At 40.5% G+C, this 17,334-nt stretch overlaps 2 protein-coding genes across 6 annotated transcripts; both read right to left on the reverse strand.

The window, feature by feature from the left end:
• Positions 1-91: 91 nt before the first annotated feature.
• Positions 92-8,408, reverse strand: LOC145482241 (NLR family CARD domain-containing protein 4-like). Of its 3 annotated transcripts, none has more exons than XM_081460886.1 (4): positions 7,485-8,408; positions 4,810-5,512; positions 1,783-4,511; positions 92-1,261 (listed from the first exon to the last, which is right to left on the reverse strand). In XM_081460886.1, the coding sequence occupies exons 2-4, from the start codon at positions 5,498-5,500 to the stop codon at positions 1,130-1,132; spliced, it is 3,552 nt and encodes a 1,183-aa protein (XP_081317012.1). In that variant the 5' UTR covers positions 5,501-5,512; positions 7,485-8,408; the 3' UTR covers positions 92-1,129. The 3 variants fall into 3 exon arrangements, with proteins under 3 accessions (XP_081317012.1, XP_081317013.1, XP_081317014.1); XM_081460887.1 differs by having other exon boundaries at positions 6,824-7,558; XM_081460888.1 differs by having other exon boundaries at positions 4,810-5,509; positions 7,485-7,557.
• A 37-nt stretch (positions 8,409-8,445) lies between these two features.
• On the reverse strand, positions 8,446-16,009 carry LOC145482267 (uncharacterized). 3 transcript variants are annotated; one of them, XM_081460925.1, is made up of 8 exons: positions 15,190-16,009; positions 14,977-15,099; positions 10,905-11,082; positions 10,607-10,642; positions 10,059-10,109; positions 9,771-9,834; positions 9,621-9,670; positions 8,446-9,405 (listed from the first exon to the last, which is right to left on the reverse strand). In XM_081460925.1, exons 2-8 carry the CDS (start codon positions 15,070-15,072, stop codon positions 8,951-8,953), a joined length of 930 nt encoding a protein of 309 aa, XP_081317051.1. In that variant the 5' UTR covers positions 15,073-15,099; positions 15,190-16,009; the 3' UTR covers positions 8,446-8,950. The 3 variants fall into 3 exon arrangements, with proteins under 3 accessions (XP_081317051.1, XP_081317052.1, XP_081317053.1); XM_081460926.1 differs by having other exon boundaries at positions 8,447-9,405; positions 10,905-11,079; XM_081460927.1 differs by lacking the exon at positions 15,190-16,009 and having other exon boundaries at positions 8,447-9,405; positions 10,905-12,593; positions 14,977-15,055.
• Between the last annotated feature and the right edge of the window lie 1,325 nt (positions 16,010-17,334).

The raw sequence follows: 17,334 nt of genomic DNA on the forward strand, positions 1-17,334 counted from the left end.
CTGAGCTTGTGTGGCCATTTGAGATCAGCAGCAGCAAAAGATTTAGAAAACAATCATCAATAAGCCGTTTTCGATATATTAAAATTCTAACTTGGCTCCGAGGAACAAAACAAACGACATCAAGGTCGAGGGATGAATAATAATGATCTTTTGTTTTATTCCCTCCAGCCTCGGACCCAAGTTAGAATTTTAATATATCGAAATTGGGCTATTATCGCACCAAAACATACAAAGTAAAGAGCTATCTGGCACCATTAGGGAAGCAATAGTTTTGAGAGTCACCAGAAAGCCATTAGATTATTTTACGGTTGAGCTACATTTGCGAAGTCGGGACACACTGGGAACCCCTAATAACTTCAAAATTGAGATGTGTCAATAAATAGTACTTTTCCTTTCCTTGGTTCCGCCCTCCTACAGGTGTTTCCGGCTTGGTTGACGAGGTATCTAAGTTGAGAAGCGGGCCCAGGAGATAGGTCGTGAGTTTCAAAGTACCACTCTCTCCCCTTCCCGACCCGCCCAGATTACTGTAGTCTACGAATAGTCCCTCTTTCGCTTAGTCCGTCGTGCGTGACGCGGAAGAAAACTGCAAGAAAAAAAATGGCCGCGCGAAATCCTGGGCGCTCTTCGCCCCCAGGATTTCGCGCGGCCATGTTTTGTTTCGCGCCTCGTACGATGGACTAAGCGAAAGAGGGACTACTCTTAGTCTAAGATTACTGAAGCCTGTTAACTTCATCATACCCCGACTGACTGCTTCCCATTAGGAATAGATGACAGTCTTCGCAACAGGGATGAGACATTTCTATTGCTTTCAACATTGATTTATTTACAGCCCGAGAAATATTTACATCATACCAGGAGTTCCACCATACTTTACGAAACGATCGTATCACGTCACATGACCAAGGTGTCTGTCATTTTGATCGGCTGATGAAGAATGATAATAAAATATTTAAATTTCGTTGCAATTGGAATAAAAGATTTCGTTATGCTAATGCCACTTTGCAAACGCTCACATTGATGATGATTGAAATTTAGTGTGAACGAACAGATACTTAGTTTATCACCTTACGGTTTTAAAGAGATGTTTGTTAGTCTTGTGATGGTCGAGATCTAATCAGATGCTTTTGTTCTACCGCGCACCAATAGAACACAGGCACAAATTGCCATCATTATGGCTTCCAAGCATTGGAGAAAATAAATAATCCGGAGCAGGTTCAATCACCGGCCAGACACGCTCCGGCTTCAAGTTGCCTTGAGGATCCTATACAGATAATAAACAGTACAAACAATCAGGTACAGCATGCATGAATCAGAGCACCAAAGTGAAACTTGTAAAGCTGGTGCAAAACTTTACAAATCGATCACGTTTCTTAGGAATCTGTGATTCTCAAACTGAACAGACATAATGACTCGAGACAAATAGAAAATTATTTTGGGTGGCTTTTACTATTTGAAGGCATTGCGGAAAAAAATTAAATTCAAGATTGACTATTCATGGTAAAGGTATCGATTTATAACTTGACTTGACTTTATTAGTTTCTAAATAATCTTTTCGGGACTCTTAGCTATTTTTGAAACAACTTCAAGTCGATAAAAGTTCAGTGCTTCATAGAAAATAGTTATACTAATGAAAAATGACGATTACACAGATCTCACTAAAAATAAAAGAAGAATCGAATAAAATCGAATTACTTTGAAGTAGCGTCCCGTTCTACAAAAGATTATCAGTACAAGAATCTAAATTTTGACCAAACCTGAATGAAATAAAAACAAAATACTTACATGGTAACTGGTTTTAATCCTTTTTTCTCGGCTTGCGGCTGTCACGTCATCGAGTTCTTTCTTTGTCATCACAACATCTTTAAGATCCAGTTTCCTCAGATTTGGGAGGTTTCTGAGATGCTGTACAAGAATGCTGACTCCTTGGCCAAGCGGGTTTCCAGCTAGATAGAGTTCCTCAAGGTTTGATACATGCTTCAGTGAATGAGCCAGGAAAGTTGCCTCTTCTTCACCCATGTTTGTTCCGCCTAGCCCCAGTGCCCTCAGACGAGGAACACTGCTGAAGTGCTCAGCCAGCTTCGTGATCCCGTCACCAAGTAAGTTGTATGATAAACTGAGTCTTTGTAACTGTGGTAGATGTTTAGGTGAAGTACCAAGTGATATGCACTCTTGATATCCCATACCGACTCTAAACAATGCCAAGTCAACCAGCCGTAGAGCATGGTGAAGGTTTTCAGCCAGATAACTCACACTGCCGTACAATGGGCTGTCTGATAACTCCAGCTCATGCAAGTTATGGGCGTGATGAAGAGATGTGGCGATGATGGTAGCATCGTCAGCCGTCATGTTCAGCCTCTTGAGCTGCAACCTATAAAGATTGTCAGTTATGTTGATATGGGAGACCACATCCTTCACCACTTGAGCATCAAACAAACGAAAGTGTGCTTGGGTTACTTCAATGCTACGTGGAAAGGCCACAGCAGACAAAACTCCATTGAGAGCACATAACTCGTCGCTCGCTTTGTTACATTCCCATTCTATCGAAATGACCAGCGCTAAGCAATTCAGCCCGCAATCAGATCTACCCTCAGTGTCCTCAACAACATTCAAAGCGTTGTTTTTGTTGTCTCCACTGTTTGAATGGTCACCAGTGGACTGTTTCTTTTGAGACTCAGGTAGCGCCGTTGTGAGATCTCTTAATATTTCAAGGTATTCTGATGGAAACCTGTATTTCCATGAAATGTGAGTGAAATAAAAGTATATTGTTTCTCCTTGTTTCTTTAAAAAGAAATGTAACTTCGGGAATCCAGAGGCCACCCAATGATTTCGAAAAAAAGTTGACGCCTCAAGTCTAAGCCCAGAACATGTGATAACAACAGCATGTAAGGCATCTAGTAAGGGTGCAATGTCAGCGAAAACAACTCCGACCTCAAAGAATACATAGCTCGGTAAAGCGGAAGAAATAAGTTGAGCTTCAGCTGCAAGGCTTCGGGCGGCAAGGGTGTTGTTCACTAATACAACACCGTCAACATTTGATAGAAACAGAGGGTACAAAACTTGTTTGGTCGAGGACGAACAACTAAAAAAACATTGCAAACTAAGATATCGAAAGTTTCTTTGGTCACCCGATAGATCGTCCACAGAAGGCGTCTTAGTAAAACTGCACTTCGTAAGACCTTCTTTTTCTCCTAAGAACTTAAGAAGACTGAAAACTGCTCTGGCTCCTTGCTCTGACCATTCACACATGAACTTCAGAATCTCCTGAAGATGCAAAGCTTTCTGAAATGAATCGATCCTTGCAAAACAATCCACCTTTCCTTCCATCAATCCTGCCTTGTTCATTATAAACCATGCAGCTAAGAATTCCTGAATCGATTTGTGAAGAAAAAATAAGCTCTTGTTGGGATCTGCACTTGAAAGCTTTGAAAACTGAAAAAGGCCTGAGCGAATCATGTTGTCAGTGAATCTGCTACTCTGAAGGATTGCATCTTTAAGATCAATGTAAAGCGCGTTTCTCAGGAGACCTTCCAGAGCTAGCTTCCCTATTTTGCTCAGGTCTTCTCTGTACTCATCAAGGATGTTATATGAAGGTCCATCGTTCACATTCTTCGGATTCTTTGTTGCCATGTGCGATAGTAAGGTCTCCACAAATCTTTCATGCAAAGTGAGTCGTGATTTTGGCAGAGCTTTCCTATGTCTGTCCATCCATATCAGGCACAGCATTAAAAGAAGCAGAGGTATCTCCGCTATTTCCCACAGATCTCTGCTGTCCAAGTAACCGTTAAATTCTTCAATTTCTCTTGGATTGGTGATAAACTTGCCAGCAAACTCGTTCACCTGCTCCTTGCTATCCAGTCCCTTGATCTCGCACTGTATGTGGCTGGACTTGATCAACTGTTCACTTTCCATTTGTCTGGTTGTAACGACAACATGGCAATCTCTCAGTTGATTACCTTCCCATATCTCACGAATTGGTGAGGATTTTAAAGTCCCGGGACTGTATTCGTCATAACCGTCCAAAACGAGCAACACTTTGTGTTGGTTCTGAAGAACGTATTCATACAGGCTAGCAACGGAAATTGAACCGTCACAAGCAAGTACTTCAGAAGCCTTTAACATGGACGGAAAATTTTGAATTCCACAGACGTCTCTCAACTTGATCAAAAGCAAAATGTCGAACCTTTTCAGGGTTTCGTTCTTTCCGCTCGCCCAGTCGACAGCAACTTTCTGCGAAAAGGTCGATTTGCCGATACCTGGTCTTCCGTACACAAGAATTCTCTTAGGATTGGTGAAGCGCTTGTGGCCTGTGAATATTTCAGTGTAGTGTTCCAATCTCCTTTGTTTCTTACCAGTGGGTTTTCTTTCATCTTTTAACCACGATAAATTGGTGTAAATTTCATCAATATCCACAGTGTCATCTGGGTCCCAAGGACTGATTTTTACTTGATTCACGGTGTTATAACGCATGCGTAACTGAGATTGACACTCCTGAAGGTCCAATGGGTCTGCAACTAAACAAATGAAACCAGCATGGTGATTTTGCGTCTGATATTGGATGGTTTGAAATCCTTATGGGAGCTTTAGCTACTGGAACTTAAGGCAATGTCAAATACCGGCTTGACAAACGCTTGAAAGTCAAATGATAAACAAAAAAATTGTTTGGCTTACTAGTACTCATGCAACATGATATTAATTTAAATAACTTGCTTTTGCTTTTAATAATTTGGGTCGTGTTCGTGCACGTCAACCTGTACTTCCAAGGGTTCGGCCAAGCATTCATTTCTTTTACTTCTATCATTTACAGCTTACCTTTGACAGGTGTCCTTCCTTGTGGAGTAAGCATTGACACTTTTAGATCATTCAGCTTTTTATCCATGTCCTCTAACCTGTCTTGAATGTTCTCCTCTATCTTCTTCCACTGTTTCAGAAGCTCTTGGTAGTGTTTCTCGATGTCAGGATCCATGCAGTCATCTCTGAGAGAATCAATAGCGGTCCCATAACTCGCTCCTCCAAGTCTCACCAACGCCTGCCGGATGTCAGTCCAGTATTTGCTCAATGCTGCATCGTCAACTGAAGCCTGACTGGCGTGACCGTAAATTGTGTTTCTGTAGAACTTGACTCGAGCGATGTCAGCCTCAGGAGAGACATCAGTAGCAGCAGGAAGATCATCCCAGCCAGTTATGGGAGGAATCATACCACAGATATTCCTCAGCAGTATCATCAGTAAAGTGATGTCAAAGTCCCTTGATGAAACTGAAGATGCGATGGCCGGATACAATTTGCTCCACTGTGTAGGGTTAAGAACTTTTTTCCTGTGTAACGACTGCAGTGTAGCGTGCACTGCAGGTCTTGCCAAAACTGCATAAAGGCTTGCTGGGGGGTGTATTCTATCAAAGGTTTCTCTTAGGACCTGTGAGCCCACATCTACCAGGAGCCGACACAGTCTGGCGTAGTTAGTTGTTTCTTTGGTGGAAGGAAATGCTGGTACTGCGGAAGCCATGGCCAGTTTCTACTGTTAACAATTACACGTAAATTTGTTACAAACATTCATGGTTGCCATAGATATTCAGTTTTCAAACTGCCCTGAATGTTTTCTGATAAAATACGATTTCCCTGACCAAATAACTAGATATAGTAGCGGCCTCCCCTTACAGCCAGTCTTTTCACCCATTTATTTAGATCTCACAATGTTTCAACAAATTTGCCTTCTTCCTTGAGGAAAAACATCATTGAGGTCACAGTGGCCCGCAATGTTTCTAACCCTAACCCTTCAATGGTATCAAATAAATTAATGGTGTTATAACTTCAAGTTTGCCTGACTTTACTTTAAAATGTCAATTTCCCCTGACTAAAAATACTAGTAAAATTGCCAGACGTTTCCCTGACCTTGAAGAATATTTCCGTGCGGAAACTAATATTTCGATTCGATTTTGCATTTTTTCTCTTACTTCATACTACATCGCCAGTCTTGGTTCTTCGACGTTGACGCCATGTTGAAAATTCATAATATCTTTTTTTTTGGGGGGGGGGGGGGGAGGGGGAAGAGAAGTACTTTGTCGCCACTCATTAGCAAAATGGCGTACGCAAAATTAATTGCTGGCCGGCCTCGATCAAAACACACTTAACTTAATTCATAATTCGTTTTGCTGAAGTTTTGGGGCAAAGCATCTTTATGGAAAGTTGCAAAAACATGATCTGGCTTAGGCAATTTTTGAATCAAAAGAAATCGAAATCTAATGTCAAAGATTCGTGAATCGAACGGGATGGTCACAATCAGAACAATTGAAATTTCGAGGAATCGTTACAGTCCTACTCAGAAAGCAGCGACGGCTCAGGTTCGAAAGTAACTACGGTAGCGAGCTAAACGTAATTTGTCTAAGAAGATTTAGAAACAGTGGAAAAAACATACAGCAAGCGGTAACAATGTTTGTACAAAGCTAAGGTGACCTTTACACTCGCACTATATAAGAGTCTGCTTGGACGTAATATAAAACCAAGACTGATTCCTTCCTCAAAATTTTAGTCAAAACATTTGTGTCGGCGTAGATATAAAGTATGGAGAAGGTTTTAGCCGACACAAAGAAGCGAATTCCCGAAAGTTGCGACCTTCCCAGCGAAGGAAGCCATAGGAAAAGGCTGCTAACGCCGAATGCTGAAAAACAAGGAAATTTACATATCGGTTAACCGCAGTATTCGGCTGAACAGTATTATTGAAGAAAATTTTTGCGAGCACTTAAGCGAAATTTACGTCCTTTTATAAAATTTTGGCATGATTTGTGCGTGTTTATCATGCTAAGCTATGCTTAAAACGTCCCCGACTTACCTTGAAGAAGCTCTTAATGATATCATCAAGCTAAACACTACCAATACAAGTGAAGGCGGTGACCAGCGGTGACGTAAATATCTCGCTTTCAATTCTTTTCCGGTTTCGAAAGTTTCTTAGAAATGGGTAGTGTTCTGAAATATAGTTTCAACAGAACAAACACAAAATGTGATCTACTAGCCAGCGTGGCAAGCTTTTTTATTCGCACTCTGGCCGCGCGCAAGTTGGAGCGCGAGCAAAAAGATTGACGAAGCAGGGGGTGGTAGGCCGACATCACGGTGATGAGAAGAGACAAAGAAATCCTGGAACCTAAGAGCAGGCTCTTCACAGGCTCTTCCTTTCCCCGCGAATAGCATGAAAAAAAAAAAGAAAGAAAGAAAGAAAGAAAGAAATCCGCGTTCGTAAGCGAATGATTTTTTGGTGTCATACAGTTACAAGGGGGTAATTATCTCGCTAAATGACAACCGCAATACGTTATGTACTGCTAGAGATTGTGTGACGAGTATAAACAGACATCCCATGATCCCATGCGGTTAGAAGGACAAACGTGACGTTACCCTAACGGTTTGAATTTAATGTAAGGGTTTGTATGGAAACACAACAGTGTCGCTTAAAAGCTAAAAATTACGATGTCTTCTTTCATTTTAAAAAGTCAACTCACCTCGATACTTTGTTGTATAATTTTCCGGTTGTCTGCCAGCTTCCAAGCGATTCCGGACCGGCAAGTTTTTTCCCGTTCGTGTATATGTCTCCCCGTTCTCAGATGACTAGTACTACATCCAGCTTGGGATAGAACAACAATGAAGCAAGGCTGATTACTACGTAGAAAAATTTAACAAGATAACGGCCTGATAGAGTCCAAACTGAAAGCCAAGACAGCTGTTTCGACTGGTTGGGTCTCGACAGCACGGTGTACTGTAGCAGCAACAAATAGAACAACCAGCGCGAAGGTCAACTGTGTACTAAATGCACACTGTTTATGCCATTGTTTTCCTGATCGTGGTTCCCTGCGTTAGTCACAGAATGGCTTTCTGCATCTTTCCTACGCTCAGCGCTCACTAAAGACAAACGCTTGCGTGTTTTACTTTGGATCCAGAAGAGGTGTCAAAGTTCCTGTGTCATGTGACCAAGCGGATAGGGTGTTCCTCGTTCCCAGGGTCTCTCTACCGTGTGTTTCTTACGACTGTGTGTAGCTGGAGTTCCAAGCCTCAGTGGCCTGCTGTAGATACTACAGTTGGGTCCATGTGTTCAATCTTACAGAGCCTTCGATCCGGTGAAGTTCGGTGACAATCACACAAAATACTAGGGGAGAGTGGGGAGGAGGTGCCCAGTCGGAGGTAGTCGGGGAGCATTGCGTGACATCCAAAACAAACGGCTGCAAAGGAGACTGGGTTGAGCCGGGAGGAGCTTTACAAACCATTGTTTATTTAATTTTATTTCATAATGATGGCAAGCATACCATCATTAGTGGTCAATTCATGCTAAGGAAACCAAATCTATGCTCGATATTCAGCTGTTTTGTGAGCCGCGTTCCTTACACTGAAAGTTGTAGAAGAAGGTTCAATCAACCCAAAAACATCCAAAAACATCGCCACATTTTTATGAAAGAAGAGAAAAAACTTCTTGAACCTTTGTCTTTTTATTTAGTATTGCTCTTACCAGGTAGACCTATAAACGAGTAGAACCAAACTACAAAGAATACTTTATATATGTACACCTCATTGAGTATGTGGATTTTATACTAGGGTTTCATTCGGAAAGTAACAGTGTCTGAATATGCGATACGCCGCATACTCTGTAATTTACGATTTCTTTGGAATATGTTCATTGAATTCTCTCGCAGAATATCTATTTACAGGCCGTGACACGACTTACGTTACCTTACTGCTTCAATTATAAAATTTTATTCTATAACACTCTGCACTGCCTTGAAGTCATGTTCTTGGTGACGTTAGGGTCACGCACTCCTCTGTGTATTTAATGGTTAGACAAGTCGGTATTCGTGTCAAGGAAGGTGCTTACTTATAACTCGTAACGAGTTGTTACTTGTTTGACACTGACATTGTGTGACACTTATCGATATAGATTGTGTGACACGTATCGATAAAGACTGTGTCCGGACACTCGCTAGAGTCTCCTTCTAGCAAAATAAGCGGCATTATCCCCACTCTGTGCGTTGTCCGTTTCCTCGTCAAATGGAATATAATTTTTTCCTCTGTCCTCAACATTGTGTTTGTCGCCTTCCTCACCACTTTGTTCCATACCGCTGTGATCTGCGTCAAATGAAATAAAATTTTCTCCTCTGTCCACAGCATGGTGTTTGTTGTCTTCCTCACCACTTTGTTCAATACCGCTGTGATCTGCGTCAAATGGAATAAAATCCTCTTTCATCTCAACCCCACTGTTTTCTTTTTTATGGAGTTCCTCAAAAGGAATGAAGTCTTGTTTGCTTTTCACGCCTTCTAGTTGATACCAATTGTCGTCCCCAGATCCTTCGCCTTTCACTCCATCATCATCATCGTCATCTTCATCGTCTCCAGACCCCGAGCCGCTGCGCTCTAAAGCAAGGCGGGCTTGGTACTCTGAAAAAGGAAGCAATGTCAATGAAAGTGTTTCACTCATGTGGGTAAGCTAGAAATAAGATTATATTTTCCTCGATTCTGCCTTCTGATTTGGTGAATTATCAAGGCAACATGCTAAAATGTGAAGTTAATTTTTATCATTGTTTTTAAACAATCAACAGCACTCATGAACCAGAAAGGAGATGCACTTAGGGAGGTCTGTTTTCCGTCCTTACCTTTGTTGCAGTTTGAAACATCACACATGAGATTACCATTGAAACAAGAGCTGTAAATAATGAAACAAAAAAGTGGTCACATTTACCTTAAAGTTCATGTCAGGCAATAACATCACAAACCTCGACAAAAATAACAATGTCGTGTCTTACCATAATTTGCAGCCAAGAGGAATTCTTTCGCCGTCGCTTAACGTCATGCCATGATAATAACAGCCTGCAAGAAATTGGAATCTTAAATTATCCAACTGAAACAGAAAAAAAGAAACCAGAAACTGCAGGGGACCGCATACGGAAAACGCTGCTAACGTAGGATCTATAAGAGATCTCAAACAAAAAAAAACATGGTGACAAACAATTGAATGCAAGGCTGATACTACGTGAAAGACGAGGAAAAAGGCACTAAAAGAAATAAATTAAGCTGATGAAACATTAATTTACCAAGTTCCTCTACGATGGGCGTCACCACCTCTAATTGTTCTGCTCTTATTTCTGTTGAGAAAAACAAATTGTTAAGCTACATACTCAAGCTTAGAATCTTGCGCAAACTTAAAATCTTTCGGTTGGCATAAGTTGGCTAGATAACTTTGAAGTCTAGTGTGAATGAAGAACATAAATAATAGCCTTCACCTGGTGCAAAATTATCCTCGGATATTTGTCTGCGGGCATTCTCTGTTCCGGGAAGCAAACAGTTTTCCGAGGGCGATCGTCACTCGAGGAAAACTGCGAGCTTCGAGCAACATATAATGTCCGTGGACAAATATCCGAGCGTATCTTTGAAAGTCACACGAAGGCTATATGTCGTGTTTATTATCCTTCAAACATTTTTCACAACACGGGGGATCTTATGAAAATTGGGGAATATCCCCAGCTTTTCGATAGTTGTAAGTAAACTTGTTTTTGTTTACCTGGGCATGCTACATAGTCTATAGCTTTTAGAAAACGGACTAAAGGGAGTCGAATAAACTCTTTGGAGAAATGAGACTCACCTGAGATAGTCTTGTCTTGATCAATCCAGTCAATAACTAATGTTAGGAGCAAAAACGAAACACCTAAGTTAGCTCAAAATACATTTTCAACCTTTATTTACCAGAAAAACACGCGATACGCTACAGAAATGTGCTACTACTAATACAAATAGGTCCGCAATGAACTTGTACCGCCCTTTCGACTTGTGCTTGGCTCAATAAATGACAAAATTATTAATGATCATGAGTCCAGCCAATCATAATCGAAATAATTGGCGCGAAATGAACACGCGTCAAGGTAACATGTTGCTGTGGTTACCTGGTACAGAGGGAACTGGGTCCATACACACATACGAGCATCCATCAAAACAACACATTTGGTTTCCAACGCAGTAGTCGTCATCGAAACAGGAATCGTTGCACTGTTCCGTCACCTCAATGATGTATGGCGGCGGGCAGGTTTCCTCGTAAAGCGATCTCTTCTTGATGTTGTGCTGCTTATAAAATGAAAGAAAGCGCATAGTTTTAAGTCACGTTTATTTTTTTTAAAAAATCAATTGTTAACAGTTGTTTGACGACTCAATTATAATTAGGAGGGCAGACATTTATAACACAGTGAATGGTACAGATTACTTTTCTCTGTCAGTGGATCGCCTCGGCCTTCACTGAAACTGACGCTAGACAACATTCCTTATTTGAAGCTTGACGGATGTGAATGTCAAAACATTGTTTTTTCCTGTTTAATTTCGCAGTACACTAAGGCTTACACCCAAATGATGATGTCTTTGAAGAAATACAATCCCAATACGTGCAGTATTCTTTGCACATGAATTACTGTCACATAGGTACTTTCATGTTATACGGAAGAAGTGAATAACCGGAAATTGCTGTAACTGTCAATCATTACAGGATGCTACAAGATTCACTGACTCGAACATGCATTTTCAATAATGTTCTATCTCTTGTCGTTCTTTGCCAAACGGCTTGGCCAATAACGACAGTCGAACATATAGATGACCTGGGGAGCCGTACAACAAAGGTAAGTTGCTGACCACGTAATTGACTGAGAATCTTCTACGTAACACCTGTATTACCGGATGACATGTGGCACTGAAAATTCATTCTAGCCCTGAGAAGTAAAGTTTGGCCATATTAGGTTATGTTAGAACCTTGCTTGATGAAATACCAAGGGCATAAGATCATGGTCGCCATGATAACTTCATTTAGTCAAAATAGTGTTACCTATGCGTGGCAGTTCGCCAATATGTCTGATATTTTCATTTTTTGGAGCTCATATCTTCACTCGTCCATGCAAGACAAAAGCAACATAATAGCATGCCTCAACACTCATCTTCTTATCTACTTCATGACGAGTCATGCAACTCATATCTTTTAACAATTTTAAACATCTGTTGTATGACTTCCCGGATAAACTACAATAGTTTAAATGTTTTCGTTTTCTTTTCCTTTTCTGAGTAAAATCATCTTCGTCGTTTGTAAATCAATCTTTTGAAAGTTGTTCTGTTTATAGTAAATAGAGGGGAATGGTTATGTAACTGGACAAAGGTCTTTGTTGTATGTTTTTTTCTCTTTTTTGGCCTTGCATTGACCCTGCACAAAACACAATAGTTGTTTATTACTGACCGAAGAAGTAACCACTAGAAACTTTTAGGTTACGTAACTCATGCGTAGTGTATGAACGCATAACAAAAGATTGTGCACAGTCGTGGACCTTCCAACATAAATCTTGGCATCTATGTCTGCTCCTTTGATGTTTGCCGGGTTCACAACAATTCCCCTCTATCAGCTATGTTCTGTTGTAGAAATTTTGATCAGTTTTCAGTCAGGTAAGAGGTTGATTCTGCATACGAACCAAGTGGCCCATCAGGTCGGAGCCGGTTTCTGTAGCATGAAGCGACTACGAGTATTTCTACTCCTCCCTGGATGGGATGTTAGTCTATGGCAGGATTACCCCCAGCATTCAGTTCGCCGGTATCCATTTATACACCTGGGTGGAGAGAGGCACTGTGAGAGTAAAGTGTCTTGCCCAAGAACACAACGCAATGTCCTAGGCCAGAGCTCGAACCCGGATTGCTCGATTCGGAGACGAGCGCACTAACCATGAGTTCACAGCCCCTACACGTTTTCAGTTATAAGATCTTTAACTGTGTGAATTTTCTGGAAGACAGACACAGGGGAAACATCACACGCATGTCACAAGCTTTTCCTTGTACTCTTAAAGTATTGGCGTATCAGAGAATATCACGCGTAATAGCAGTGAACATGGTAAATAATCAAAGCCAATAGTAAAATGAGCAATCAGTGCTCACAATTAAAATAACAAGGACAGCTGTAAACGTTTAGCGGGATAAAATGTCAATAGCTGCACTTTTCATTAATAAACTTGATGAGCTTAAAATATTCTTTAAAAATATTTGTTTTCGTCAAATAAGCTCACAATCAAATGAACATTTAATTCGGTTGTTAACTGATTTATCCAGGTGGTATAAATTGACATTTTCAGCAAGGCCTTCCAGTTATTACTTATATATTTTTTTAAGTATGTATTAAATAGGGACCGCACCGATCATTCCTTCGTTTACGGTCCACAAGAAAGAAAAAGTGATTATACATAGTGTTGCACCAAATACCAGTTTCCTTTTCATGGTTAACTGTAAGTTCTTCACAAGTTTTTCGCAATTCCACGTGGAAAAATCTGGAAACCTCTTGTGTTTACAAAACCAGATGTTATGCCATTCGCAAAGTGCGCAAAGTGCGCAAATTGCGAAGATTCCCGCGGATTTCGCGGCAAAAAAAGAAAAATACTCTTGCATAACAGTCATCTGGCAAAACACTCAAGGTATGACGATTTAACTTTGTGATTGCTGTATATAGATATCCTACGAGGAGAGCACTTGGGAAGACATTGGTGATGATTTCGCTCCGAGTGAGTGTGCGGGAGTCTTATAATCTCATTTCCTTATGTCCGCCGGTCGCACGCGAAACCTAGATAAAATCTTGAATTCCCTAACAGCCATTTCACTAGCTAATTTAAGTGTTGATCTGACTGGGCGGGAACAGAATGACCGCGATTTCTGCTCGTTTATATCAGTCCCTGCTATAAAGCTCGTAGCTATTAGTTTCAGCAAGTCTCTTGGTTTCAGCTAAGTTTTTAGTTGGTTGTTTGAGCGCAATGATACCTGCGTCGCAAGAATTATAGACGCCATCTTTTCAACACGTGTGGCAATTAAACTGCGAGTTCAGAAGTCCACTTGGCAAAAAATTCGCTTTCGAGATTCTTTCCTCCTGACAAATGACAAGGAGTCGAATTTCAATATTGTTTCATTGCTTGTAGAACAAAACCGCAAAAAATGATTCGCCACTTAGCACGTATGTACATATTACGCAGATTACAAAATGCGAGCATTCACAAACGAAAAAGTCGAAAACTTCTTTAAAGGTACGTAAGCGAAGGCGCATTTTAAAACTGTGTTGTTACATTATGGTGCTGTTCAGATTGCAGCGGAGAATTATCTTGCGTAAAAGAAATAGCTATTGCGCACTGTTTAAGCCGTTTTTTCCGCCGAAATCAGCTCTCGGTAAGTAATTTTACGGTTGCGTTCAATGCTACAGTCTCAAGAAGTAAAGAACTTAGCAGTTGTGATTCTTAGCGTTCACTTTCAAGTAGTCACAGCTACTTATAATTGACTAGAAATGACACATCCGTAACAGAGCTTTCCGGTGCAATTTGGGGTCATTCGGTTCCCACTATGAAAATATAACCGAAAATAAAGCATGACGTCTTATTAACTAAGTAATAAATGACACCACAACCCGACAGTTTAAACCAACTAGACGAGTAATCCCAGTTTTATCTTTATTAATTTCCCTTCAATGTCTGCGTAATTGTTTGGCGACCAGAAGGAATTAGCTAGAATTCATTTTGGAATTTTTGTGCTCTTGGAAGTGACAGTGGCGGACTGCTTTACATGCCTTGTCCTCTTGAACGTCCGGCTTCTTTTGCAATGAGTGTTAAGTCGAGCTATCAGTTCGTTTAGAATCACGCATTGGTTTAATAAGGTTTCTTGCTTACTTGGTACTTGGAGGAAATATACTCGAAAGGCAAAACGAATCGAAGATGTTCCACGACTTAGCTTACTCTCAGTTTTATTTCTAAAACTATTTAGAATCCTCACAACAGGAAGAGGTGCAAAATGCCGACTTCCTCAAAAACACGACGAACTTTCAAGTCAGAATTACATATACTGTACTCCCAATGTACTTGATCTCCCGTTGACCAAAATGCGTCTTCGTGAAATAATCGAAATTAAAACTTCAGCAACAGCTTCACAAAATAGTCTACCCGAAACATTGAAGTTCTTCTGACTTACCTCCATTGATGCAATACTTCTTGTCTCGCTAACCGACAACAGGGCAGAAACAACTGCCAGTAAGACCAAGGACACAATTTGCCTTCCTTGCTCCATCTTTGGTATCTGAGTGATGTCGTAAACCTACGAGACGTAGAACAAATTCAGCACTGAAGTAATCAAAAGCCGGGCTTTATGTCAAATACTGATTTTATCTTCCTGTTGATAACTTACTAGTCTGTTATTCTCGCTCGTGCGATTACAATTATCTGATCTGACGCAAAGCTTGCGGAAAATATGACCTTATAACAGGAGAGCTACGCAATTTATACCTGCCTTGGTCAGTGACGTGATCCTCTTATCGCACTTGCATGGGGCGAAGTGTCTCGTTTCATATTACAACATTCACTCAACGCAATATTCGTCTCGCCTGTTCCTCGCATACCCCCAGCCAATTTCAGCCCGGCAGGATGCCAAACTATTAAATCATTTCCAAATGCTGGCAGACTGAAAATATATCGAAACATCGAATCCACCTACTTTTCGTTGATGAAAGGACTCTAACACGTACGTGTTTGTGAAGCACTGCATCCTCGAACTGCAAAATGTCAGTCGATACTTCAGAGCTGGTACGTGCAAAGATATGTGCGCAGCGCTGAAAGTCGTTTATTTATAGTTGGCAAACAGCGGGTCTCTGCGCCGTTTTCGAAACGCGCGTTTTTCTGACCACATTGCGCGGAAAGGGGAACAATTCAGTTTAATTAAATACCCCGACGTGTTATAATAGCTAACAATCACGCGAATGTTACATCATGTTTTGATGTACAACTCTTCTTGTTGTGAAATATCAGAAACCTAACAAAACTAATCCGTTTTACCATCGTACCACTTGACTTTGCTTCCCTAGTCGTCCTTTTTCCAATAATCGAGATATTGAGGCCTAGGACCTTGGTGAAAACTCAGGAATGCAATCAGGCCAAAATATGATCAATACCTCGCTATTTTTAGTTGACGAGAATTCCAACCCATAGCAGGAATTTGGTATTTTAATCTTTTTCGCCACAACATAGACAGAGCTTTGCAAAACTCTGATAAGAGCTTGAGAAACTTAAACCAGCTTAAACCTGTAGAATAGAATTTCCACCCATCAGGTGGTCCAAAGTTGAAATTTGTCATCGACTTTCGACAAAAATTATAAAACCACTAGAAAAATAACTGATTTCAAGTGAAACAAATCCTTCAGCTAAAAGATCGCCTAACAAATTTTGCATTCTTTCTTATTATTTTTTCTGTTTACGTCAAAATTTAATTAAAATGAAGTGTCAAAACCTCTGCTGTGCTTACTAAAGCAGGAAATGCAATTCAAGTGCCTTGAAGAAAATTCAGAGGACCGTTAAAAGTGTTACAACTGAGATAGTTCCTGACATTGCAAGCCATAATAAGCAGTTCTCTTTGGCGTTTAAGAGCTGACAATTTTATGTATGAGAAGACTTCTGCTAAAAAGGTAATTTGTCGCTTGTCACTTCTCGTTTCAACAGATTACAAACAGGATTCACTTGTTTGGGGCATTTTCACCTGTTTAGAGATGCGTTGGACCGGTGCTGCTTCAGTTTCAACGTGTATTGAGATTAGTCAAAGTTCATTTGAACGTACTGAATACACGGAGGTTTTCTTTACAAATATTTAGCGATAACAGGAGCAAATTGATTGCCAGTGAAAGTTTACTTGAATACTTCCCCAGATCATTGGTGAAGATAACTATTAATGCAGTAACGTCCTTTGCCAGTCAGTACACACAATTTTCAACCACCAAATGAATCCCTGCCTGTACTGTAGGTCTGCCGGGTGATATCAAGCTTTCTTTCCACATTCACGTCAAAAGTGAATTTGAGTAGAAAACGGCAAAACATTTTCTGGTAGTTTCTGACGGTAGTTTCACTCAGTTATAAACTACACCGAGCTGTCAGATTTTAAGCACGTTTTATTGTAACTACGTGTCAACCAAGAGCCAACCGCAACACGTTTATAGTCTCAGCTTCAACAGTTTAAGTTTATCACGCCATCTTTAAAAACACTTACGAGTTTTTATAACATTTAAACTGATGGTTAAAAGTCGTAAACGTGAGGTGTTTACCACATTGTCATTGACTCCATCTGGAGACCACAAGAACTAATAAACAACATTTGAAGTTACCTCGTGTCATTGATATTATTTTGCAGAAGGTTGCAATGATCTTCTTGACAACAAACTTAGCGCCGACAAAAAAGCGCCTGCTTTGATACTCCCGCTCTTCAATTAAAAAGAAATGTCCAACAGAGCATATAATGGAAACTGGATATACTCGTCACGTTTCGTAAAAAGGAAAGAGAATTGAAAAC

This window comes from Orbicella franksi, chromosome 3, assembly GCF_964199315.1.
Source record: "Orbicella franksi chromosome 3, jaOrbFran1.1, whole genome shotgun sequence".
NCBI lineage: Eukaryota > Metazoa > Cnidaria > Anthozoa > Scleractinia > Merulinidae > Orbicella > Orbicella franksi.